General features: G+C 41.6%; 1 protein-coding gene across 4 annotated transcripts in view; it reads left to right on the forward strand.

Annotated features, from left to right (window-relative positions):
* Positions 1–18,771, forward strand: part of EXOC4 (exocyst complex component 4) — an 825,737-nt gene extending 806,966 nt beyond the window's left edge. For all 4 annotated transcript variants that reach the window (XM_045387459.2, XM_005550804.4, XM_074036005.1 and 1 more), the window contains one exon: positions 17,303–18,771. In XM_045387459.2, the coding sequence (XP_045243394.2) occupies positions 17,303–17,540 (238 nt within the window). In that variant the 3' untranslated portion in view covers positions 17,541–18,771. The remainder of the gene's footprint in view (positions 1–17,302) is intronic.
* The last annotated feature ends 2,563 nt before the right edge of the window (positions 18,772–21,334 follow it).

Here is a 21,334-nt window from a genome sequence, read left to right on the forward strand (position 1 = left end):
AATGCTCTCTATATTTTTCCCATCAAAGGCCTTTTTTCTTTATATATAGGCTTAAGAGAGCCACATCATGGAGCAGCCTCAGTATTAGTCTTTTTGTATGGAAAGGGCCACTTAAAGAAAATTGCTATTCTCTCCTGCAATGCCTGATTTTCTCTGCTGACTCTCAGGATGTATTTTCCTGTGGTTAATTTTATCCTATTGTATGTCATTCCACTCCAGACACCCCCCCAAGGCACAAATCCCAATTCTACAACTAAGAATCTAATGTAAACTCCTGCTGTGTAACAGTGACTCCAGGAGTTCCCAGTGCCCCCAGCAAATCCCCATAACTTTAGTAGAATCAGAGCTTGAGCTTTTGAATTGGATGAACTAGAGTTTGAGTCGTGTTCATCACAAGGAGGTTTCGTGACCTTCTTCTCTGACCCTTTATCTGCCAAATTAAGGTTATCAAGCGTTTCTTGTATGTTTGTCAAGAGTTTAAATGAGATCATATTTGTACTCCTAATTTATACTCTGTGCTTTTAGGTCCTGTAACCTAACTGGACAGGTTCTTCCTGCCTGCTGCACAAATAAAGACCATGGCATTGCAGTAAAGAAGGAGTCTAATTGACGTGAGGCTGGCCATGCCACACAGTGGATGGAGTTGTTACTCAAATCAATCTCCCCAGAAATTCAGGGATCAGAGTTTTTAAGGATAATTTGGTAGGCAAGGGATCAGAAAGTGGGGAGTGCTGATTGGTTGGGTCAGAGATGAAATCATCGGGAGTTGAAGCTGTTCTCTTGCACTGAGTCATTTCCTGGGTGGGGGCCACAAGACCAGATGAGCCAGTTTATTAATTTTGGTGGTGCCAGCAGATCCACTGAGTACAGGGTCTGCAAAATATCTCAAGCACTGCTCTTAGTTTTAACAATAGTGGTGTTATCCCCGAGAGCAATTTGGGGAGGTTCAGAATTTTGCAGCCTCCAGCTGCATGACTCCTAATCCATAATTTTGAATCTTGTAGGTAATTTTGTAGTCCTGCAAAGACAGTCTAGTCCCCAGGCAGGAAGGGGTTTGTTTTGAGAAAGTGCTGTTGTCATCAAAGTTTAACTATAAGCTAAGTTTCTCTCAAAGTTAGTTCAGCATATGCCCAGGAATAAGCAAGGACAGCTTGGAGGTTAGAGGCAAGATGGAGTCTGTTAAGTCAGGGTCTCTTTCACTAATAACTTTCTCAGTTATAATTTTTGCAAAGGCAGTTTCAGTCCCCCTCCCTCACATTTCAACCAGACCAGTTGAGGAGTAGGTTAGGAGGAACCTTTGAGTAAAAGGTGTCCTCTTATTTCTTATATTCTCACTGCTAGCCTTCTCTTTCCTCTCAGATACTGGCCTCATCTCAGTACAGTTGTGTGTATGTTAATGGCCCCAGGTCACTGTTGACCTGAAGGAGACATACTAGAGGTGAGAACGTGATGTGTTGTTCTTTACTGAGGTGCTGGCATCCTTCCCTCTTTGAGGTTGATTTTGTTTAGCTACAAGCTTGGGGATGTGGAGTTGTGAGGAAACCTTCTAGAAGATTGGCGTGGTCTGATACTAGAAAACAAAATAACCAAGTTGCCCAACCGTCTGAAGGCTTTCTTACCCTCAGGTCCATCCACCATGCTGCAGCTAAAAAGGTCTTTCTGAAACACAGTTGTCATCACGTGTGACTTCTTTCTAAAATTGTTTCCAGATTCCTCCCTGTCATTGGTTCCAAATGCCAGGGTGTATGTAAACTGAAGCTGATTGTCCTTATCCATGGGAAAATTAGAAAAATAATGACTGTACTTTGTGAGTTTCTCATAAATAATGACTAAAAGTTTCTGAGTTTCCCACGCAACAAAACATTTAACCTTTTTGTTCTGAGATTATTTTCTTTCCACTTAAGGTGTGTTAACATACCTTCTTTTATCAAATCCTGGTAATAATAGATGGTAATTGTTTTGTTTGAATAATCTGGGCAAAATAAAGGTTAATTCACCTTCCTCCTTCCACTCACCCATGAAAGTCCAAAGTCTTAGCATGGCCCACAGGTCTGTTATGCTCTGGGCCTTGCCCACCTTTCCCCTTCCTTGCCCACCTTTCCCCTTCTTTGCCCTTCCCCACGCTCCATGCACTCCAGTGAGCAATAAACCACTTGTCGTTTTCCCCAAATACCGTATTCTTCCTACTCTCCCACCCAGTTCACACATTCTGTTTCCTTTGCTTGTGGAGGATTTTCTTTCCTTCATATTTGTCTCATTATTGATAACTTCTCCTTCTCTATTAAGCCTTCCCTGGCTGCTCTCAGAAGCCTACAACCCTTCCTGCCTGTGATCTTAGAGAATCTCCTCCGTACCTTTATTATAGCCACAGTCACATTGCTATAAGTACATACAGTGCCTGGCTACTTTCACACCAGACTCTGCATTGCCAGAGAACAAGGACTATGTTTTACTTACCTCTGCATCCACAGTGTCTACTGTATACTGCCTGATGTGTCATTGATGCTGAAATATTTGTTGAGCAAGTAAACAGATTTAAAAAGGACTTTGAAAGGCACTATATAAGCAGTGAGGATGATACAAAAGTCGTAAGACACAGTCTTTGACATCAAGTAGCCTGCAGTCTAGGTGAGGATAATAAATACGTATAATGGTACATCCACACAATTGAGTACTCTGCCACCATTAAGAAGAATGAGGCAGGTTGATATGAACTGAAATGGAACCTTCTCCAAGCTCCATTGTTTAGTAGAAAAAGTAAGGTGCAGAACAGTATGTAAACACCATTTATCTTTAAATATATTTGCGTGTCTATATGTACACACACACTCAAGAAAGACTGCTTGTATATGTATAAAATATATTTGGAAGGATACCCTGGAAACTAGTAACAGTAATTGTCTCTAGGAAAGGAAATGGTGGGAGAGAGGCTTTGCACTATATGCTTATTTTGTACCTTTATCTTTTTATGTAACAAGAATGTTACATGCCAGGCACTGTTCTAAGCACTTTACAAATATTAACTTGCTTAGTCTTCTTAACAATCCTATGAGCTAGGTACTATCAATATCCTCCTTTAACAGATGAGGAAACTGAAGCCTGTAAAGGTCAAATAACTTACCCAAATTCACACAACTAGTAAGTAAATACCCTAGCAACCTTTTTTATTGTATCATCAGCTCAAAAAGAATATTAAGAGTTGTTTTTTAATAAAAGGTTTGATTCTACATGATAAATGTTAAGTGGGTGACCCATGCAGTAAGTGACAGAGAAGAAATAAATTGCTCAGGATAGCTTCAGAGAGGGTAGAGGATTTAACAATTTTGAACATGAAGTAGGCTCTGGATACTTAGAGCCAAAAAGTACTAAGTATTATTCAGGGGACAGTGAGTAGCTCAATTTGGCTTGAATGGCAGGTTGAAGCAGGGAAGAATTGGGAGAAAAGGTGGAATACAGGTCAAGTCTTTAAAAGGCCTTGGATGTCAGTGTTGGAAGTTTGGACTTGATTCTGTTAGCACTAGTGAACACACAATGTTTTTTTATTATTATTAAATACAGAATAGTGATATGATCCAACTAAGAACTGGGGGTTAGTCTAGGAGGAGTGAGTGAGTGAGGTGGCCAGTTAAGAGGCAACCGTAGCAATCCAATGAAAAGTGTGTAGGACATGTGATAGTGAGATTGGAAAGAAGAAATGAACATGAAAGATGTTGCAGTGATAGACCTGGTAACAATTGAACAAAAGAAATGAAGGTGAGCGAAGATTCCAGGTGACACTGAGATTTTGAGGTTTTGCAAGCTAGTACCGTTAAGCAAAATTCAGAGGCTAGGGAGGCCACCTGACAAGGGCAGCTGATAGAAATGTCTGCAGACAAGTGAAAATGAAGCTTTAATCTATTGAGAGACCAGATCTTGAGAGAGACATCTGAGCATTACATGCACAGATAAGACTTTCAGAAGCAGAGGGAGAAGAATGGAGGGCCACCCCCCACCCAACTGGCAGGAACACCTGCAGCAAGCAGACACAGAGCCAATAGCAGAATCAGAGAAGAAACTCGGAGGGAGCTGGGAGAAGTGCCTTAAAAATGTGGCTCCATAGGGCCGGGCATGGTGGCTCATGCCTATAATCCCAGCACTTTGGGAGGCCGAGGCAGGTGGATCACGGTCAGGAGTTCAAGACCAGCCTGGCCAAGATGTGAAACCCCATCTCTACTAAAAATACAAAAAATTAGCCGGGCGTGGTGGCACGCACCTGTAATCCCAGCTACTCCGGAGGCTGAGGCAGAGAATTGCTTAAACCTGGTGGGGCAGAGGTTGCAGTGAGCTGAGATCGTGCCACTGCACTCCAGCCTGGGAGACAGAGCGAGACTCCGTCTCAAAAAAAAAAAAAAAAAAAAAAAAAAAAAGTGGCTCCATGGGCTGGCGCAGTGGTTCACACCTGTATTCCCAGCACTTTGGAAGGCCAAGGCGGGTGAATCATGAGGTCAGGAGATCGAGACCATCCTGGCTAACACGGTGAAACCCCTTCTATACTAAAAATACAAAACAATTAGCCGGTTGTGGTGGTGGGTACCTGTAGTCCCAGCTACTCGGGAGGCTGAGGCAGGAGAATGGCATGAACCCCGGAGGCAGAGCTTGCAGCAAGCCGAGATCACGCCACTGCACTCCAGCCTGGGCGACAGAGTGAGACTCCATCTCAAAAAAAAAAAAAAAAAGAAAAGAAAAAGAAAAAAGAAATGTGGCTCCATGACAGTTGGGTTTAGGATGGAAAACTGTCAAGGAAAAGAGGACTTAGGAAAAGCCGCTGTGTGTGTCCATGAGGACGTCGTTGATGACCCTTTTCATAGATGCAGTGGAGGCATAGAAAGGACAGGCAGTGAATACAAATGATTTGTTCCAGAAATTCAACAATGAAAGGGAGAAAAGACACAAAAAGAGAGATGGAGTGGACATGGGATCACGTAAAGGGTTTGGGGTTTGTTTCTTGATTTGTTTTTCCAAAATGTGAGAAGCAGAAGGATGTTTGAAGCAGACATGAAAGAACCAGTGAAAAGGGAAGATACTGGATACAAGAATTAAAAACAAAACAAAAACCCAGCAGAGTCTTGAAAGCATTGGGAGGGGTGAGGATCAAAGGCATAGGGTTAATCTTACAGAAAGAAAAGAAACCCCTCTTCTTCTGAGTCGAGGGAATGTTTTTTAAAATGTATTTCGGTACGGAGGATGTGATACCTCATACAACTGTGAGACCCTTAGAGATAATGTATACATGAACGTTGGCCAGTACAGACTACAGAGGAGTATGCAACCAAAGTTAGCAATTATTTTTATCATTTGTATTATATTACATAGCAGGTGTTCTATCATATCATTTGATTAGTCTTCAAACCTACTGTGATGTAATATTATTTATCCCATGCCTAAATGAAAAAACTGAAGTTGAGACAGGTTCAGAAATTTCCAGTCATGCATTTTAGGTAAAAGATGTAGGATTCATGTCTAAATCTGCCAGAGAATGAAAAGCTGAGAAGGATTACAGATCACTAGCCAAAACATGGATCTCTGTGTCACCCCCTTTTCCATTAGCGACCATTATCCTGACCATCTCCCCCTGGAGTTACATCAGAATAACGTTTTGTGTTTTATATGGATCAATTATTTCATTCATAGTTCCTCTCTTCCCAGTGTCAGAGAATCATAGACTGCTTTTTAGATCGTATGCCATACTTAATGACATGTATAGACTATCAGCTCTCTCATTCATTCATTCATTCTTTTTCATTTACTCAGCACTCACTAGTTACTGTCTCCTTAGACCAAGGGGTAAGAGCAAGTTGAATATAGAATTCAGCCCTGCTCTAAAGAATGGCGTGAACCCGGGAGACGGAGCTTGCAGTGAGCAGAGATCACGCCACTGCACCCCAGCCTGGGCGACAGAGCGAGACTCCATCTCAAAAAGAAAAAGAAAGAAAAAAAAGAATTCAGCCCCGCTCTAATAGAACCTGCACTGGAGGAGGGGGAAGCAGATACTTGTTTATGTACTAAATGCTTCTACATTCTTGCTCTGTGTAGCCACTGTTCTTAATCATTTAAGCCTTGGAGCAATCCTATGTTACTATTTCCTTTTCTCAGATGAAGAGAACAAGGCACAGAGAGATTAATAACTTGTCCAAAGTCATACAAATAGGAAGAGGCAGAATTGGGTTGAAATCCCAGGCCACTGGCTCCTGAGTCCATGATCTTAACCATTGTATATGCTGATCAAAGTATCTCTGATTTTATATTTAAATATATAATTTTAAATATATTTTGGAAATACATTTTTAGATGGAGATGAATGCTAAAAAGAAAATTAAAGCTTATTTAAAGGACAAAGCTTGATGAGGATGGAGCAAGTATCATTTAAAATAAAGGTGGTCAGGGAAAACCTCGCTTATTGACAAGCAGACATTTGAGCAAAAATTGACCTGAATCTCTTTTAATCTTCTGTTTTCCCCCAACCTCCTGTCCCTTTAATCCCATCTGAGCCTCTTTTCTGATTTTCTTTCAATTGGCTTACAGTATAAAGCAAAAGAAGAACTATGAAGTACAACAAAGACAAATCATTGTCACTTCCTTGCTCTATAGCTGGTACTTTTTCTTCTACTTTATTTTTTAATTATTTTTTCTAAGATGGAGTCCCGCTCTGTCACTCAGGCTGGAGTGCAATGGCATGATCTTGGCTCACTGCAACCTCCACCTCCCAGGTTCAAGCGATTCTCCTGCCTCTGCCTCCCAAGTAGGTGGGACTACAGGTGCACACTACCACGCCCAGCTAATTTTTTATATTTTTGGTAAAGACATAGTTGTGCCATGTTGGCCAGGCTGGCCTCAAACTCCTGACCTCAGGTGATCCACCTACCTTGGCCTCCCAAAGTGCTGGGATTACAGAAATTGTACTTTTTAAATAGAAAATAAGAAATGCTCTGGTTCCATGGCCCTTACCACCCACCCCAACACACCCACCTCCTCCTCCCCCCCACCCAGTGACCATTCACCCACCTGTTCTAAGGTTTCTCCCAACTATTGAATAAATATAGGAGGTTAGAATTTCTCCCAAACAAATTCACTTGTGTTTTTCTAAGATGAATCCCCTTTCATTACTTGCTTCCCATAATTCCAGATTCCCTGGGGTCCTTGATGTGATTTTTCCTTTTTTGTTGCCGTTCACAGCCCTTCCCCATTCACTAACATTGGCCCCTTTCACCACTCTGTATCTTCCTTTGCATTAATGAAGGTATTAAGTGAGATCAGTTCTAAAGCCAGCATCCTTAGCATTCACTAGATGCTTCTCTTCTGCATTTGTTGACTTGCCATTATCATTACCCTCTGTTTGTTTTTCAGCCTGTGTCCTATCGAGGGTAGCCATTCAGAATAAATTCATTTTGCTAGTTATATTTTTCTAGAGGCACTGCATCAAATGGTTCACTGACATTCAAATATATATCAGCCACGGTAGTCTTTTCATCCACCAAATTCACATTGTTATCCAAAGCTATCCATCACGTTTGTCAGAGTATTTGGGTCTTTAATTAAACCTGCTGGATACTGTTCATATTTCCATTAGCTCCTTTCTAGTTAGTCTATTATTTTTCTAATTGACATCTGTTCTGAGTCACATGTCCTTGAATCTCAGGTGGCCCATTTTGTAGCTTTGGTTTATTTAGCTTTTCTGTCTTTCATAAATTACCTAAGGGCTTAGTTAATACACCCTCAAGTGTTTGCCAGTGGGACCTGCTGATTTGCATATGCTCACACTTCTCAAATATTCCAGAGTTTTTGGTTCTTCTACGAAATCATTTTCCTTTGTGGCCCTTCAGTCCTGTAAGAAGTGGTCTTGTGTCTCAGCAAGGCAGAGAGATCTACAATTTCAAGAACTATGCTAGAGTCACTAACCAGGACCAGAAGGTCAGGAATCAGGGTTTGACTGACTCAGCCAAGTGATGGCTGAATATCAGTCCTTGCGTCTTAAGACTCCCAGCAGCTGTAGTAGGTTGCAGTGAACTCTCCATTCAGCCTCCCCCAGCCCTGTCTTAACATCATTGTGAGGTAGCTGGCTAGGGGCAGAGTCGGTGGCCAAAAAATAGAACGAATTGGCACCTGCCAGAATCAACCATCACCTTGGCCTCGCTGGCATTATGTTCATCATGCTCTCGTTGATGGGAGCATATGTTCCCATCAAAGCCATGCAGGCCATGCCTGTTGCCACTGACCATTCTCCTCACACACCCACAGGTAGGGCAAGATCCAGTATTATAAATACAGGAAGCCCCTTACCCATTCACTTCACCATCTCATTTCCAACCCTGGTCGTCATTTGGAGCAGAAGCGTTGTTTTTATCCCTTGTCTAGGGCACTCCAACTCTTTGTGCCCTTCTTATGTACCAGCAGACAAGGGCAGGCAGGCAGACTGCCAAGCCGTAGATTTCCTTTACTTTAAATTAAAATGTTTGCTTCATGCCTTGGGTATTTTTGATCTGGGCCTGGATTGGATTTTAAAAATAAATAAATAAAGCTTCTTGGAGCTAAGGACTATACCTTTCTATATCATATTAACATTTAAAATGTTATTGGAGTTTCCTAAGCATAAGTAATAACATTAGGTTTTGCTTTGAAGAAATCCTTTGCATTATTTATTGAAAAATTAATGATGTGATTTTATTACTAAAAATTGAAAAAGCCGTAGGGCCTCTCAGCAGTTGTTTCCCGGATTGCTAATCTGAAAAGTGTAGCTAATACACACTACAAGAGTCTTGTGCTAATTGGGTTAAATGATATGTAGCTTTGTGGTCACCAAAGTATATAATACAATGTCCTTTTTATCAACCTATGATATTAGATAAATTGTCTTTAAAAATCAGAAAGACTCTCTAAAGTGATATTTGATTAACTATTTTCTTAAATTGAAAAGACTCTAAAGTGATATTCAGCCCAGAATAGCATTCCTTAACCTGGACTCACCTTTTGATAATCAAAAGAACATTTACAGAAGTATGAGACAAACACAATTATGAAAGTAAAATGAAGGCCCTAAATAAAAAATCACAGAACAAGAGGGTAATTCTATTCACTCTTTCATATTTCATTATTTGATAACATCAGAAGATGAATACATCAGAATTGTCTTGGCAAGTGCAAACAGAAATGTGCCTGATCAATATTTATTAAAACCTTCAAAATGGGAGAAGGAGTTGAGCAGACTTCTTAATGGACTGAATAATTTTTCATACAAATAGGGTTTGACCAAAGGCAGTGCCAGACCAAAGAGACACAGTTTTAATTGTACTGAATTTCAAATGCAGATCTTTCTCCAGCCCTGTTGTAGAAAACTTAATTTAAAAAATTATCTGATGTAGTGGAGAGTGACATATGAATCCTTAAGTTGTTGAAGAGAACATTTCAACCATAGATGTTTATGAATTTATAATGTGTTCCAAACGCGGGGAGCAAAGTTCCTAGCTAGCTAAGGAAACAAAAAGAAATTTTAGCCCCATTTCAATGACTGTAACCGAGCCTGGGAGTGTGTCATCATCTCGATGCTGATGGGGATGTCCTGGAGGAGTTTCTTTGTTTCAAGTGGTTTTATTTTCTGACGAGAAATAAAGCAAGGCTGTAGCTGCTGCTGTCTATCAAAAATGTCAGGATACATTCCTGAGAGGAGTGAAACAGCTGATTTTAACTTTCAGCGCCTCCCAGGAGAGCCCAACCCCTGCAGTACTGCCGAGGCGTGATGGTTATCAGAACAAGGCCAAGAGGTAACTGGTAACTGCCATTTAAGGATAGCACCATTGACAAAGGGTGGATGCGTGCATGTGTCACTATATATAAAAAACAGATAGGTACATGACCGATCAAAGAAGCCCAAGCAAGCCTTAAAGCAACAGACTCCCAGGCTATCTTTACCTCTTGAATGATTTTCTGCTGCCACCAGCTGAGGGAATATAGGCAATATCTTTTCTAAAGACCATTCTTTACTTCTAGCATGTCCTGATCACAGCAAAAACCTGTACAATCTGTTGTGAGAAGTGGGAGAAAAAAAAAAAACACTACCCCGATATAGAATATACACCTAATTGTGCCATGAACTGTCTGAAAATTATTTAGCTTTTCTCTACCTTAGTTTTCTCATTCCTAAAATGAAAATAACTTTAGCTCATTTTAAATTAGAATTTTCAATCATGTTTGTAATAAACTCTAAGCTCTTCGAAGGGGAATACAAATAAGAGCAATTAGATAACACTTTTTAATAAACTAATTTATTCTTCTGACACACAGATTACCATCCATTTTATTATTGGTCTGGAAAGTCCATTTGAGCTGAGATTACACTTGTTCAGAGTTTTCAAATAAATTGCTACTGCCTCTTGTCTACCATTGCTTGAAGAAAAACAGCATCAGCTAATTCTGATGGGAGCCCCATGATTTTAAAGAACCAAGCAGGGGATGCTGTAAAGGTTTAAAATCCAAAAATGCCAGTGCTTATATAGCATCTGCTGTAACCTTTCTGCTCTGGACCTGAGAAATAGATCCAGAGAGCTGACGGTATTTGCCCAAGGTCACATGGCTAGTTAGTAGTGAGGAATGAAAGACTTATCCAGGATCTGAGTTTAGTTGATCTCTTAAATATTTACCTCACTAAGTTGTTATGTTATAACCATGACCTCTCAATTATTTATGGATGATTATCTGGTTTATGGATTACTCTTTTTTCTCTTGTCATTTCCCTGTTGTTATCATAGGTACCACTGAGTGGGTGGAGAATACAGGAGTTCACTGCTTCACTTGACAACTTAGTGACCTGTCTACCATTGGGTTTTTATTAAAGTGCTCAAAATGCTATAGATATTGGCTAAAAATAATGTTGGGAGCTATGGTCAATACTAAGTTTTATTCAGCTCAATTTTTCTCCCTCTTAAATTTGTATTTCAAAAGTCAGATTCAGCACATAATTCATTTGTTGACATTAATACTGGAAGTTTATCTTGGGAAGGACTACAAGAGAAAGTCTTTACAATGAAAATAATTGTCTCCCTTCCCCAAAAATGTACTGAATCAGAGGGACAGTCAACTTTTGGAAAGAAAGGTTACTTCATCCATTACCAGCTTGAAGGGGCTAAAAAGGAAGAAATAAAAGAAATAAAAAGAAATAAAAAGCCAAAAAATCTTTCCTGTAAACTCCCAAATTAAGTGTTAAATTTACAACATGACTGCATTACTTGGTTTAGAGCACCGAATTCCCAGATGAAATCCAGTGTTGTTCAAATATAACCACAAAGTTTGTACAAACAAATTTGAATCGCCACAATACTGGCTCATTGCATTACAATGAAAGGCAGAGCTGAGTATGGGAATTTTATTTAATTCATATTTGTATACTCAAGACTCAAATGAGTCAGCGATAAAAATATTCTTTTCAGTTCTTTTGCTGTTTATAGTTTCAAATATTTTTGTATTAAGGTGGTTTTAGAGTAAATACAGGGCTCAAAGTCTTTCATTTTGAGGCCTTAGACAAATCACTCATACTCTGTAGAGCTCAGTTTTCTCATATGTATAATGTAGATAATTGTAGTACCTATTTAAAAGGATTTAAATGCACCTAAAAGCTAGACATTATTATTAATATTCTACAATCAAGACAGATTCCAAAACCCAGCATGAGATGTAGCTATATATTTTAAAACACAGTTTCCATCCCGGGATCTAGGACCTGAATTCTACAAAGTAAAGGAAGGCAACAGGCGAAGCTTTCCTCAGGGACCTTGGACAGTTCCCCAGTCACCTTGGACAGTTCCCCAGTCAGGGCCTTGCTGTCACCCCTACAGGCAAAGTTTATTGAACGCCTACAAATACAGGAACAAGAGTTGCCATGGGTGGGAATAGTTTCTGTTAGTGAATATTTCTTCCCTCAATTTGCTAAGCAGGGAACTGAAACTTTCTAATCACTTTCAGAGACACAGTACTAATTTTTGCACTGAGTATGCCAACGTGGGAGGTAGAACCAGGGATGAGAAAACTCCCTGGCCTCTTGTCTATGAAAATTTATGAAAAGCTCTTAAAGAGAAGTCAGAAAAGCACTAATACTTAAAGATCGAAAGATACCAACAGTTCATTTGTACATACACACATACCTACATACATTAAAAACAAGTCGATGAAAAATTGTTCAACCTCATGCAAATTCAAAAGAATGTGAGTTAGATGCTGCCCATATGTTGTTGATAGGAGGATAAATCGATAGAGCTTTTTTAGAAAGCAACTTGGCAGCATTGTCGAGTGTCCTCAATAATATACTTATCTTTTAACTAATTCTGTTTTTAGAAATCTATCCCTGAGAAAGTAAGTCTTTATAATTGGAAACAATTGAAGTATCCAATTGTGTTTCAACCTAAATATTTCAACTATAAGAAAAAAATTGGCTAGAACCCTACATGTGGTGGGGGCAAACTACAAGAAAATATGCCAAACTGTGGTTTATCTTTATGATGGAATTCTGAGAAATCTTTTTCTGTGGCCCATATATTCTATATGGCACATGTATTAACTTTCCAATCAGAGGAAGATAAAATTTTATTTTAAAACTTTAAAAATATCTGCCCACCTTTCCAAAATACCTTGCATTTCCTTCCTGGTAGAAATGCTTTCAAACAGAATGTATGGGGGAGAAAGAGTCGCAGTGCTATACCGTTAAAATAAAGCACAAAAGAAAAAGCCACAGAGAACAGTCTGTTGATAAAGCAAACATGAGGAAGATAAGAGAAAATGATCTGTTTGCACCAGAACAAAGCATAAACATTGTCATGTTCTAGACTCTGCACATAAGACCAGTCTGTGAAGTCACACCTCCATTTCTTTGTCGCTCCACTCCCTCACCCTCTCTGCTCATAATACTTTGGGAACTGCTGCTCAAAGGCACACAGCAAAGGGTAGGAGAAACCACAGCAAGGCACACATCTCCTTCCAGAACGTTCCATACACCAGGGTGACATGAAACTCTTTGGTCTCCAGAATAAGATATTTGGTGTACATCTAGCAATTGGCTGCTGAATATTGTAGGCTATGAAGAGGCTGTGAAGGGCTACAAGCCCTGAGCCAGAAAATGTCTCAATCAAATGTGCATTCACTGATCCCATCCAGGCAGCCCGAGCAAAGTGTCATCAAATGGAAAACGTGTTGCCCTGGAAGCCATGACTGCTATTTTAATGCTCAATAATGAAGACCAAGCTTTCAATTTCCTGGGGCCTCAATAAGTGTTGATAAATTACTTATCCCTATTGGGTGACATGATTTCATTTCGGTCTGTCAGTGTTCATCATGGAAGCTCATTCTAATGGTATAGTTTGGGGCATTTTTCTATTTTCTCTTCAGGGCACCTGGTAGCATCTTTTCCCCACCTCCAAGTGAAACTGTTGCTATGTCAGTTTAGTCATCTTTGCCCCTGGGTACCATTCTGAAAGATAAATGAATTTTGTTCTGTCTTTAAATATTTATGATTCTTTATGATCTAATATATCATCATGGTTATGGAGGAATTTTTTCTCCATAACTATAGAAAATACACCATCAGTTACCTGTCAATTTTGTTGAATAACTCGCTTTGCAATTCAGGGGCACTGTTCATCTGAGGCTCTTGAGGACTCTTAGTCTCTCAGTCCACTTCAGACTGTCATTCTGGGATTTATAAAGGTCTTCATTGCACAGAGGATATTGAAACATTAAGGACTTAAGCAGCATGCCCTTTATCACTCATCACACTGGACGAGCCAGGAGTAGAAATGCAGGCATCTTTGTTTTGTTGTTTGCTCCCAGCGTGGAACAACAGCCTCTGTAGAAAAGCAGCCAGTATCCCTGGAAACAATTCATCAGATTTTTCAAAAGAAATCCAATTTCATCTGGCATGATGGGTTCAGTGTTGCTTCTTAAGATAAATGATAAAAATACCAACATCCTAATACAAAGAAATCCAGTTATTTTGGTTTAATCTCAGTGAAAAGCATCACAAACCTTTTATTGCTTCTGTAGCCTTCCCTGATGTGTTTAGGTCCTTGGCTGGAGGAGACAGTAGTTCTGTAACTGTTCGTCTACCAAACAGAGTCTGGCTGAGTCGTGGCTGGTTCAGAACCTTTAAAAAGCATGTATCTGGGGATGGGGCCTCAGGAATCTGCACTTTTCATAAGCACCCCAAGGTAATTCTTAGTTAGGTACCCTGAAGTTCAAGAACTGCTAGTCTTGAAACCACAGCTTTCACGTTCCTTCTAGCTTTAAAAAAATCGTGAGCCCCAGATTCGCTCTCATTTCATTTGGTGAATCTCGATGCATGCATGAGCTCTTCTTGGGCAATTTTTAAAAATGTATACTCTTAGGAAGTTTCATTAATAGATAACTCTCCTTCACCTGTGCATCTACAGGAAACAGAGTTAGATGACATAGGGCATCATTTCTCAAAATAGGGGCCAATATCAGTGAGAGCCAGGGGACATGCAAAGCTGTAGGATAAATATTAATATGATGCATCTTCCTGCAGCATCAAGTTTTTCTTAGAAACTGTATTTAAATTACTGCAGATACATTGAGGAGTAGAATGCAAAGTTCATGTGAGTTTTATGCTAAACGTGAAACTTCAAAAGATTTACTGATTGTAGCTGATACTGGGGTCTCACACCTCTGGAAGTGGAGTTTTTTCTCCTCTTCTACCAAGCATTTCTGTCTATATTCAGGGTCGCCCTCGACCAGTGATTGCTATATATCTGGTTCTGTGATGCCAAAATGAACATCGTTTGAAACCACTGTAGAAAATTAGCCCCCTGTGCCGGGTGCGGTGGCTCACACCTGTAATCCCAGCACTTTGGGAGGCCAAGGCGGGCGGATCACGAGGTCAGGAGATCGAGACCATCCTGGCTAACACAGTGAAACCCCGTCTCTACTAAAAATACAAAAAAATTAGTCAGGCGTGTTGGTGGGCGCCTGTAGTCCTAGCTACTCAGGAGGCTGAGGCAGGAGAATGGTGTGAACCCGGGAGGCAGAGCTTGGAGTGAGCCGAGATTGTGCCACTGCACTCCAGCCTGGGCAACAGAGTGAGACTACATCTCAAAAAAAAAAAAGAAAAATTAGCCCACTGTACACAAGGATGCTGACCGATTTGCTCCCAGGAGATCCTCATTAACTTACCAATCTACAAAGAGCCCTTTGAATTTCTGCCACTATTTGGGGAATAGTCACAAAAGATTATTCTTTCCCCTATTTTTTAAAAGAGTGTGTTAGTTAGAAAAGGAGGCTTAGCAGGAGGAAAAGAAGCTAACCGTGTGAAAAGACACTGCAGCTCTTCCTGACCACATTCCCCTTGCACTAGCAATTCAGTAAAACAGGCCTGAAATTATGGAGCTCCTAGAATGTATTTCTTACCACAAGGATAGCTTCATTTCCCCATAGGAGTCTCTTTTTCTTCAAAATGTTCGTGATGAGAAAGAAACAAATTCACGGCCCTGAGTCTAATAATACAGGATTTCTGAGCCACTGATCCTGTTTGGTCTGGAAGATTCTTTCACCCCCAAGAGTTGCCTTGAGCACACTGCCTCATTCTGTCCCCTCAATCTTGGCAAAGTTACCCTTCACGTCAGAGAGAAGTGAGTAACACTCTTCATTTCGCTGACAAGCTGTGATAAGCCTTGCTGGCTCAGAGTCTGTGTTGAACTTGACCTCCTGGGTAATTTGGAGTGGCTGTGCAAGTCACAGCCTCAGAGTCCAGTAGACTCTGAGAGAGAGCAGTGGCACGGTATTGGTTTAAAGAATGGTGAGTGGTTGTCTTCTCCACTTCCTGACTCCCACCTTCATCTTCTCGCTGCATTGAAGAATCACTCTATTGCGTATTTCTGTTACAGGCACAAGTCTTTCTCCACCACCCAGGCCAATGGCCTTGCCATTAAGTGGCTGTCAAGTCTCCTCTTTCTGCTAGAATTGTAACCAATGCCCTCCCAGACCATTCTGCATCCCGTTGTCACATTAGTCTTCCAGAAGCACAACTTTGAATGGCACCTCTGATCTCTGGAAAAAGGAAGTCCTTTATTGGCTTAACTAGGTCTAAAGTCATAGCCTGATGTTCAGAGGCTTCAACTGCCTTATCCCAGGATTTTCTGCTCTTGCTCTGCACTCCCCAGTCTAACCAGATTACTCATCCATGTCTTTTCTCATGCTCTTCCCTCCAACTAGAATTTCCTTTATGGAAGCCCTGCCTGACAGAATCTTACCCATAGGACGTCTTCCTCAGTCCCATACCATCCTTTCAGCATGGTGCAATTTCTCCTCTTCTGCTATTAATTCACGGTACTAGGACCTCACTTACGGCACATAGAATATTCTTGGGAGTTGTCAAATGTCCATGAAAAAACATTCTTGAACTTAGAGTCAGAAAACCTGGATTCAGATCCTGGCATAGTCAGCCCCTGTCTTTGTGCCATGGGCAAGCCCTCTAACTTCTCCATGCTCTGGTCTTTGTGTCTGGGAAAAGGCAGGCATAGCCCCTGGGTGGAGTGAGGGGTAAGTGGCACAGTGCATGGGAATGAATTTGGTCAACAGCACTGAAATCCTTCTGTCTCTGCTTTCCAGGACCTTTCCTCCTTGTCTCTGAGCTACTTGAGGAAAGGGGCTGTGTCTTGCCCATCCTTATGTACTACTATTAATTTTATCACATTACTATCACACATTAGCATCATTATAGTTCTAATACTAATAGTTAATCTTTGTGAAGCACCACCACTCTGAGTGCTTTGTATGTATTAATTAACTCAACTATTTCAATAACCCCAAGAGGTAGGTACTATTATTAACCCACTTTATGGAGCAGAAAACCATGTTCAGTATTTCACAAAACCTCCAATGAATAATGAATGAATGAGGGATTGAATGAGACAAAAACCTGTTAACAATGCCTTCTCTCCTTCTTCAGGCTATGCCCCTACTTTTCTTTCCTCTCTCCCACGGTAAATGCAAAATTAGCAAACAATGTAGAATGAACTGAGCCACTGAAAGGTATGCAGCCTCCCTGGGTCCTCACTTAGACTTCTTCTGAAGAGAGCTCCTGTGAGCTCCAAAGGACAGAGCTTGTGGCTGTCATGTTCTTTATTCTATTGGTGGGGCCTAGAACACTGCCTGCTGATCAATTTTTATGAAGTAAGTAGAGGAATCAATGTATAGACAGCATATTTGTCCCCTCGAGACAGATGTTTCCAATGGTGGAGCTGGTGAGCAGTGTTCTCTCTTGCTTTCTCAGGCAGTACTACGAGATGCTTTACAACACAGCTGACGAGCTCCTGAACCTGGTGGTGGACCAGGGTGTGAAGTACACGGAGCTGGAGTACATCCATGCCCTGACCCTGCTGCACCGCAGCCAGACAGGGGTGGGGGAACTGACCACCCAGAACATGAGGCTGCAGCGGCTCAAAGAGATCATCTGCGAGCAGGCTGCCATCAAGCAAGCCACCAAGGACAAGAAGATAACTACCGTTTAGCAGAGCCTACTTCGGTTGGTAGCTGGGGTCCCTTCAGTCACACTCACTTTTTCCCTTGGTATGTTATTGGTATATTCTGAGCTTAGTTTTCTCTACACTGTTGCTTTAGTGGAGAGGAGGTATAAGGATTTTTTCTCTCTAGTTTGACTTTTCATATAAATGCTAAAGGAAGGCAACAGTACTGACTGTTTTGGTTGAACAACTACTTTAATGCAGTCAAGTCTAACGGGACTAGGGTGGGATAGGGAGGAAGGTGGTATCAAATTGCTGGACTCTGAAAAACGAGTGGATGGATTACTAATATTTCATTTATTACTCTCTCTCTATATATATATATATAAAATTCCAGCCTTGGAAAGTAGACTGCTACCTAAGTTTTGGTCCCTTCCTAAAACCATTTAGTAGGGTTCTATTACATAAACAGTAGGATTTTTTCCTCTCCTGACCTTATCCATTTACAGTTCAATGAAATAAGTGTCTGTGCATTGCTGTCTGTCTCTATTGGCAAAGTCAAATAAATGGCTTCTCAGCTGCTGTTTACAACAAACTTCCCTAACAAAACAGAACCTCTAATTTAGGGCTGGGAATCGAAGTCTTTTGGTTCCAGTCCCCGGGACAGTTTTGTATGCTATATCTTGTACACAGGTTGTAGGTTGGTTTATTGCCATTTTGTTTTATTTCTGCTATATAAAAACCAAGAGCCATACAATTAGACAAATATGGAGGAATGAAAGGCAATTCAACCATCTGCTTGATTTCCAACCCCCGCCCCCGCCCGCCGCCCTAATTTTGGAGAGAATAATGGTTAGAGAACATTTCATCTCACTTGAAACATCCTTTGGGAGTAAATTATTCTTAGGTGCTCACTTGGTCTGAGCTCAGCTGAATGCAGGGAAGATGGGACAGAGTAACATTTCTCCTCTGTGTGGCCTCCAGCTGGGCCTGTCCCTGGATTGTCCTCTCCCCCGCATTGTGGGCATTTACCGTGTTCCTGGCACACTGGACCTCACCATGTCCCCAGTCCTCTTGCTGGACATGGTTCATAGGTCACAGAAGGCAGCAAAGCACTGACTGGGCCACATCTTGAAAACTCGTGGAAAGAGGAGGAGGAGGGACTTTGACCACACACAGTGATGCCTCACACCCTGAAGGTGGGGGATTTTATACCTGTTTGTACAACCTTGGTCTTGATGGGAAATGGAATATTAAAAAGTGTTTTGAGAAGCTTAAATGTTTCATGTTATTTTTCTTGTATTCTTTATTCAGCAAATATTCCCCAGAAGCATAATATGTGCTCCATGCTGCCACACACAGGAGCAAATGGATACATGAAGAGGACACCCTTATTATCTAAGAGTGTGGAAACTGGACTGGAGTCAAAAATCCCAACAGCTCAAACTCAGGGCTGGGTCAGAATCAGGTCAGGCAGTGGGGCTGCCGTGAAGGGGATTCACTGGCCAGCTGGAGGTTCCAGGGGATTCTGGTGGGAAGGAATGTAGTCAATCTGGCTCCAAGGGCCTAACTGGGAAGAAGAATCTCTGTAGGAGACAACTGTGGGAAAACATACTGCCCTAAACAATATCATGAGAAATAGTCTACCCTAGAAGCAGTAGTGGGAGAAGGGGGATGAGAGGAGATTAGGGTTGCCTAAGCTGCTTCTTCATGGCCACGACCCCCAGCATTGATTCTGTACCTTTTCTTTTTCTTCCTGTCCACTCCAGGTGGAGAACCCCGAGTGGTGACAGTGATGGCAGCAGAGCCAGGGTGGGACTGAGAGTGCTCAGACTAGTTTTTTTGGGGTGTGGAAAGAGACATGGGTTTGGATTGAGCAGAATGTCAAGAGCCCTGAGAACCAACCTAAAAATGACAGATGAGCTGCTTCAGGGGCAACATTTAGGAAAGTGAAATCCCTGCTTTGCTTACAATGACGGGACTGAACATGGTAATTCTGCACAGAAAAGGAGCTCTAGGACTCTTCCGAGACATTTAGGACATCCAAGTTTCTTTGAAGGTTGGCACATCAGTCTTTATTCTTCCACAGGTAAAGAACAGCCGGTGACACACTCAGTGGATAGTCAACGGCTACCTCAGAACCTACATGCCTTTGAAACACAGTGAATATTTCCACATTTTGATCCTACTTAGGGGAATTTTGTGAGACTGTTGTGCTGTTTACAGCCTTGACCAACCAGAAAGAGCTAGAGAGAGCCAGGGTCTGCCAAGGACAGGGCCCACCAAACACATACAGAGTTACATAATGTTCTTGCATGAAGACCTCTCCCTAAGTGTGCTATTGCAGATAACAAGGCCAACAAAGACTGGGTGCAGGACTCACGCCTGTAATCCCAACACTTTGGGAGGCCAAGGCGGGCGGATCAGGAGGTCAGGAGTTCTAGACCAGCCTGGCCAACATAGTGAAATCCCACCTCTACTAAAAATACAAAAATTAGCTGGGTGTGGTGGTGCGCACCTGTAATCCCAGCTACTCAGTAGGCTGAGGCAGGAGAATCACTTGAACCCGGGAGGTGGAAGTTGCAGTGAGCCAAGATTGCCCCACTGCACTCCAGCCTAGGCGACAGAGCAAGACTGCGTCTCAACAAAAAAGCCAGTGAAATAGGCCTTACCAGAAGGGGTGCTGGAAACAAAGCAAACCATTTTCTCATTCTTATACAGAGGTACAAACGGGAGGGACATGTGGACTGCTGCCCGCATCACTAGTCACTGCACCGTGGAGAAGGCCCACAGGAGTAGGAGGGATCCTGAGATGGGAAATCAACATGACCATGAAGAAGGAAGGCTTTGGAGTGATGTCATCTGACTTGGTTATCAGTACAGCAGCTCCCAGAGAGCACTTCCTTCTGCTAACACTGTTATCTACTCTCTGGTACTTAGCATGTCTTCCCATTTTGTCCTCACAGCAACCCATGTCATAAATATTACTTTCCTTTCTTCCATACCCAAGGGCCCCGAAACTACTGAAAGAATCTCTTCCAAGTTAGCCATCCTTGGAATAAATTCCTTGAAAAAGAAGTACTAGTTCATCAACTGGGATCCAACTATTTTATATATATATACATATGTATGCACACGCACAGGCAAATTGTGTTCTCAGACGTGCAGGTAGTGGTTTCTTCTACATTTTGTGGTTACTTTTAGCTATCATATTATTGCCTGTCAGTATACCTTTTAATTTATAAATGAAACTACTCTTTGGATGATATTGTGCCCCTTACCCCACAGGCACTTCTTTCTACCTGCTCTATTAATACAGTTTCTTTCAGGGTCTTATCCTAGGACAGTGTTTTTATTCCCGCCTCACAGTAGGGTTTTGTTATCTTACTGCCCTACTAGAACGTTTTCCCCTCCACACTGATTTCATCCCAATGATTAGACAAGGATTGGTTCCTCAGGTTGCCCTTGCTGTAAGAGGACAAGCCCTGCTTCCACGCTCTGAAAGACAAGTTTATTTTTTAGTATGTCCAGATCAGCTCAAGTTTCGTGGTACAACCAGGCCTGAGCCATTACAGCCCTTACTCTTGAAACAGCCAGTGACACCGCACTGGAAAAAGCAGAGGCTTTTCATGAGCTTTCATGCTTGTTTCTGACCTACTTGAAGAAAGGGGCTGATATGGTTTGGCTGTGTCCCCACCCATATCTCATCTTGAATTGTAGCTCCCATAATCCCCACGTGTCATGGGAGGGACCTGGTAGGAGATTAATGAATCTTGGGGGTGAGTTTTTCCAGTGCTGTTCATGTGATAGTGAATTAGTCTCACGGGATCCGATGGTTTTTT

The sequence above is a fragment of the Macaca fascicularis genome, chromosome 3 (genome assembly GCF_037993035.2).
Source record: "Macaca fascicularis isolate 582-1 chromosome 3, T2T-MFA8v1.1".
Taxonomy (NCBI): domain Eukaryota; kingdom Metazoa; phylum Chordata; class Mammalia; order Primates; family Cercopithecidae; genus Macaca; species Macaca fascicularis.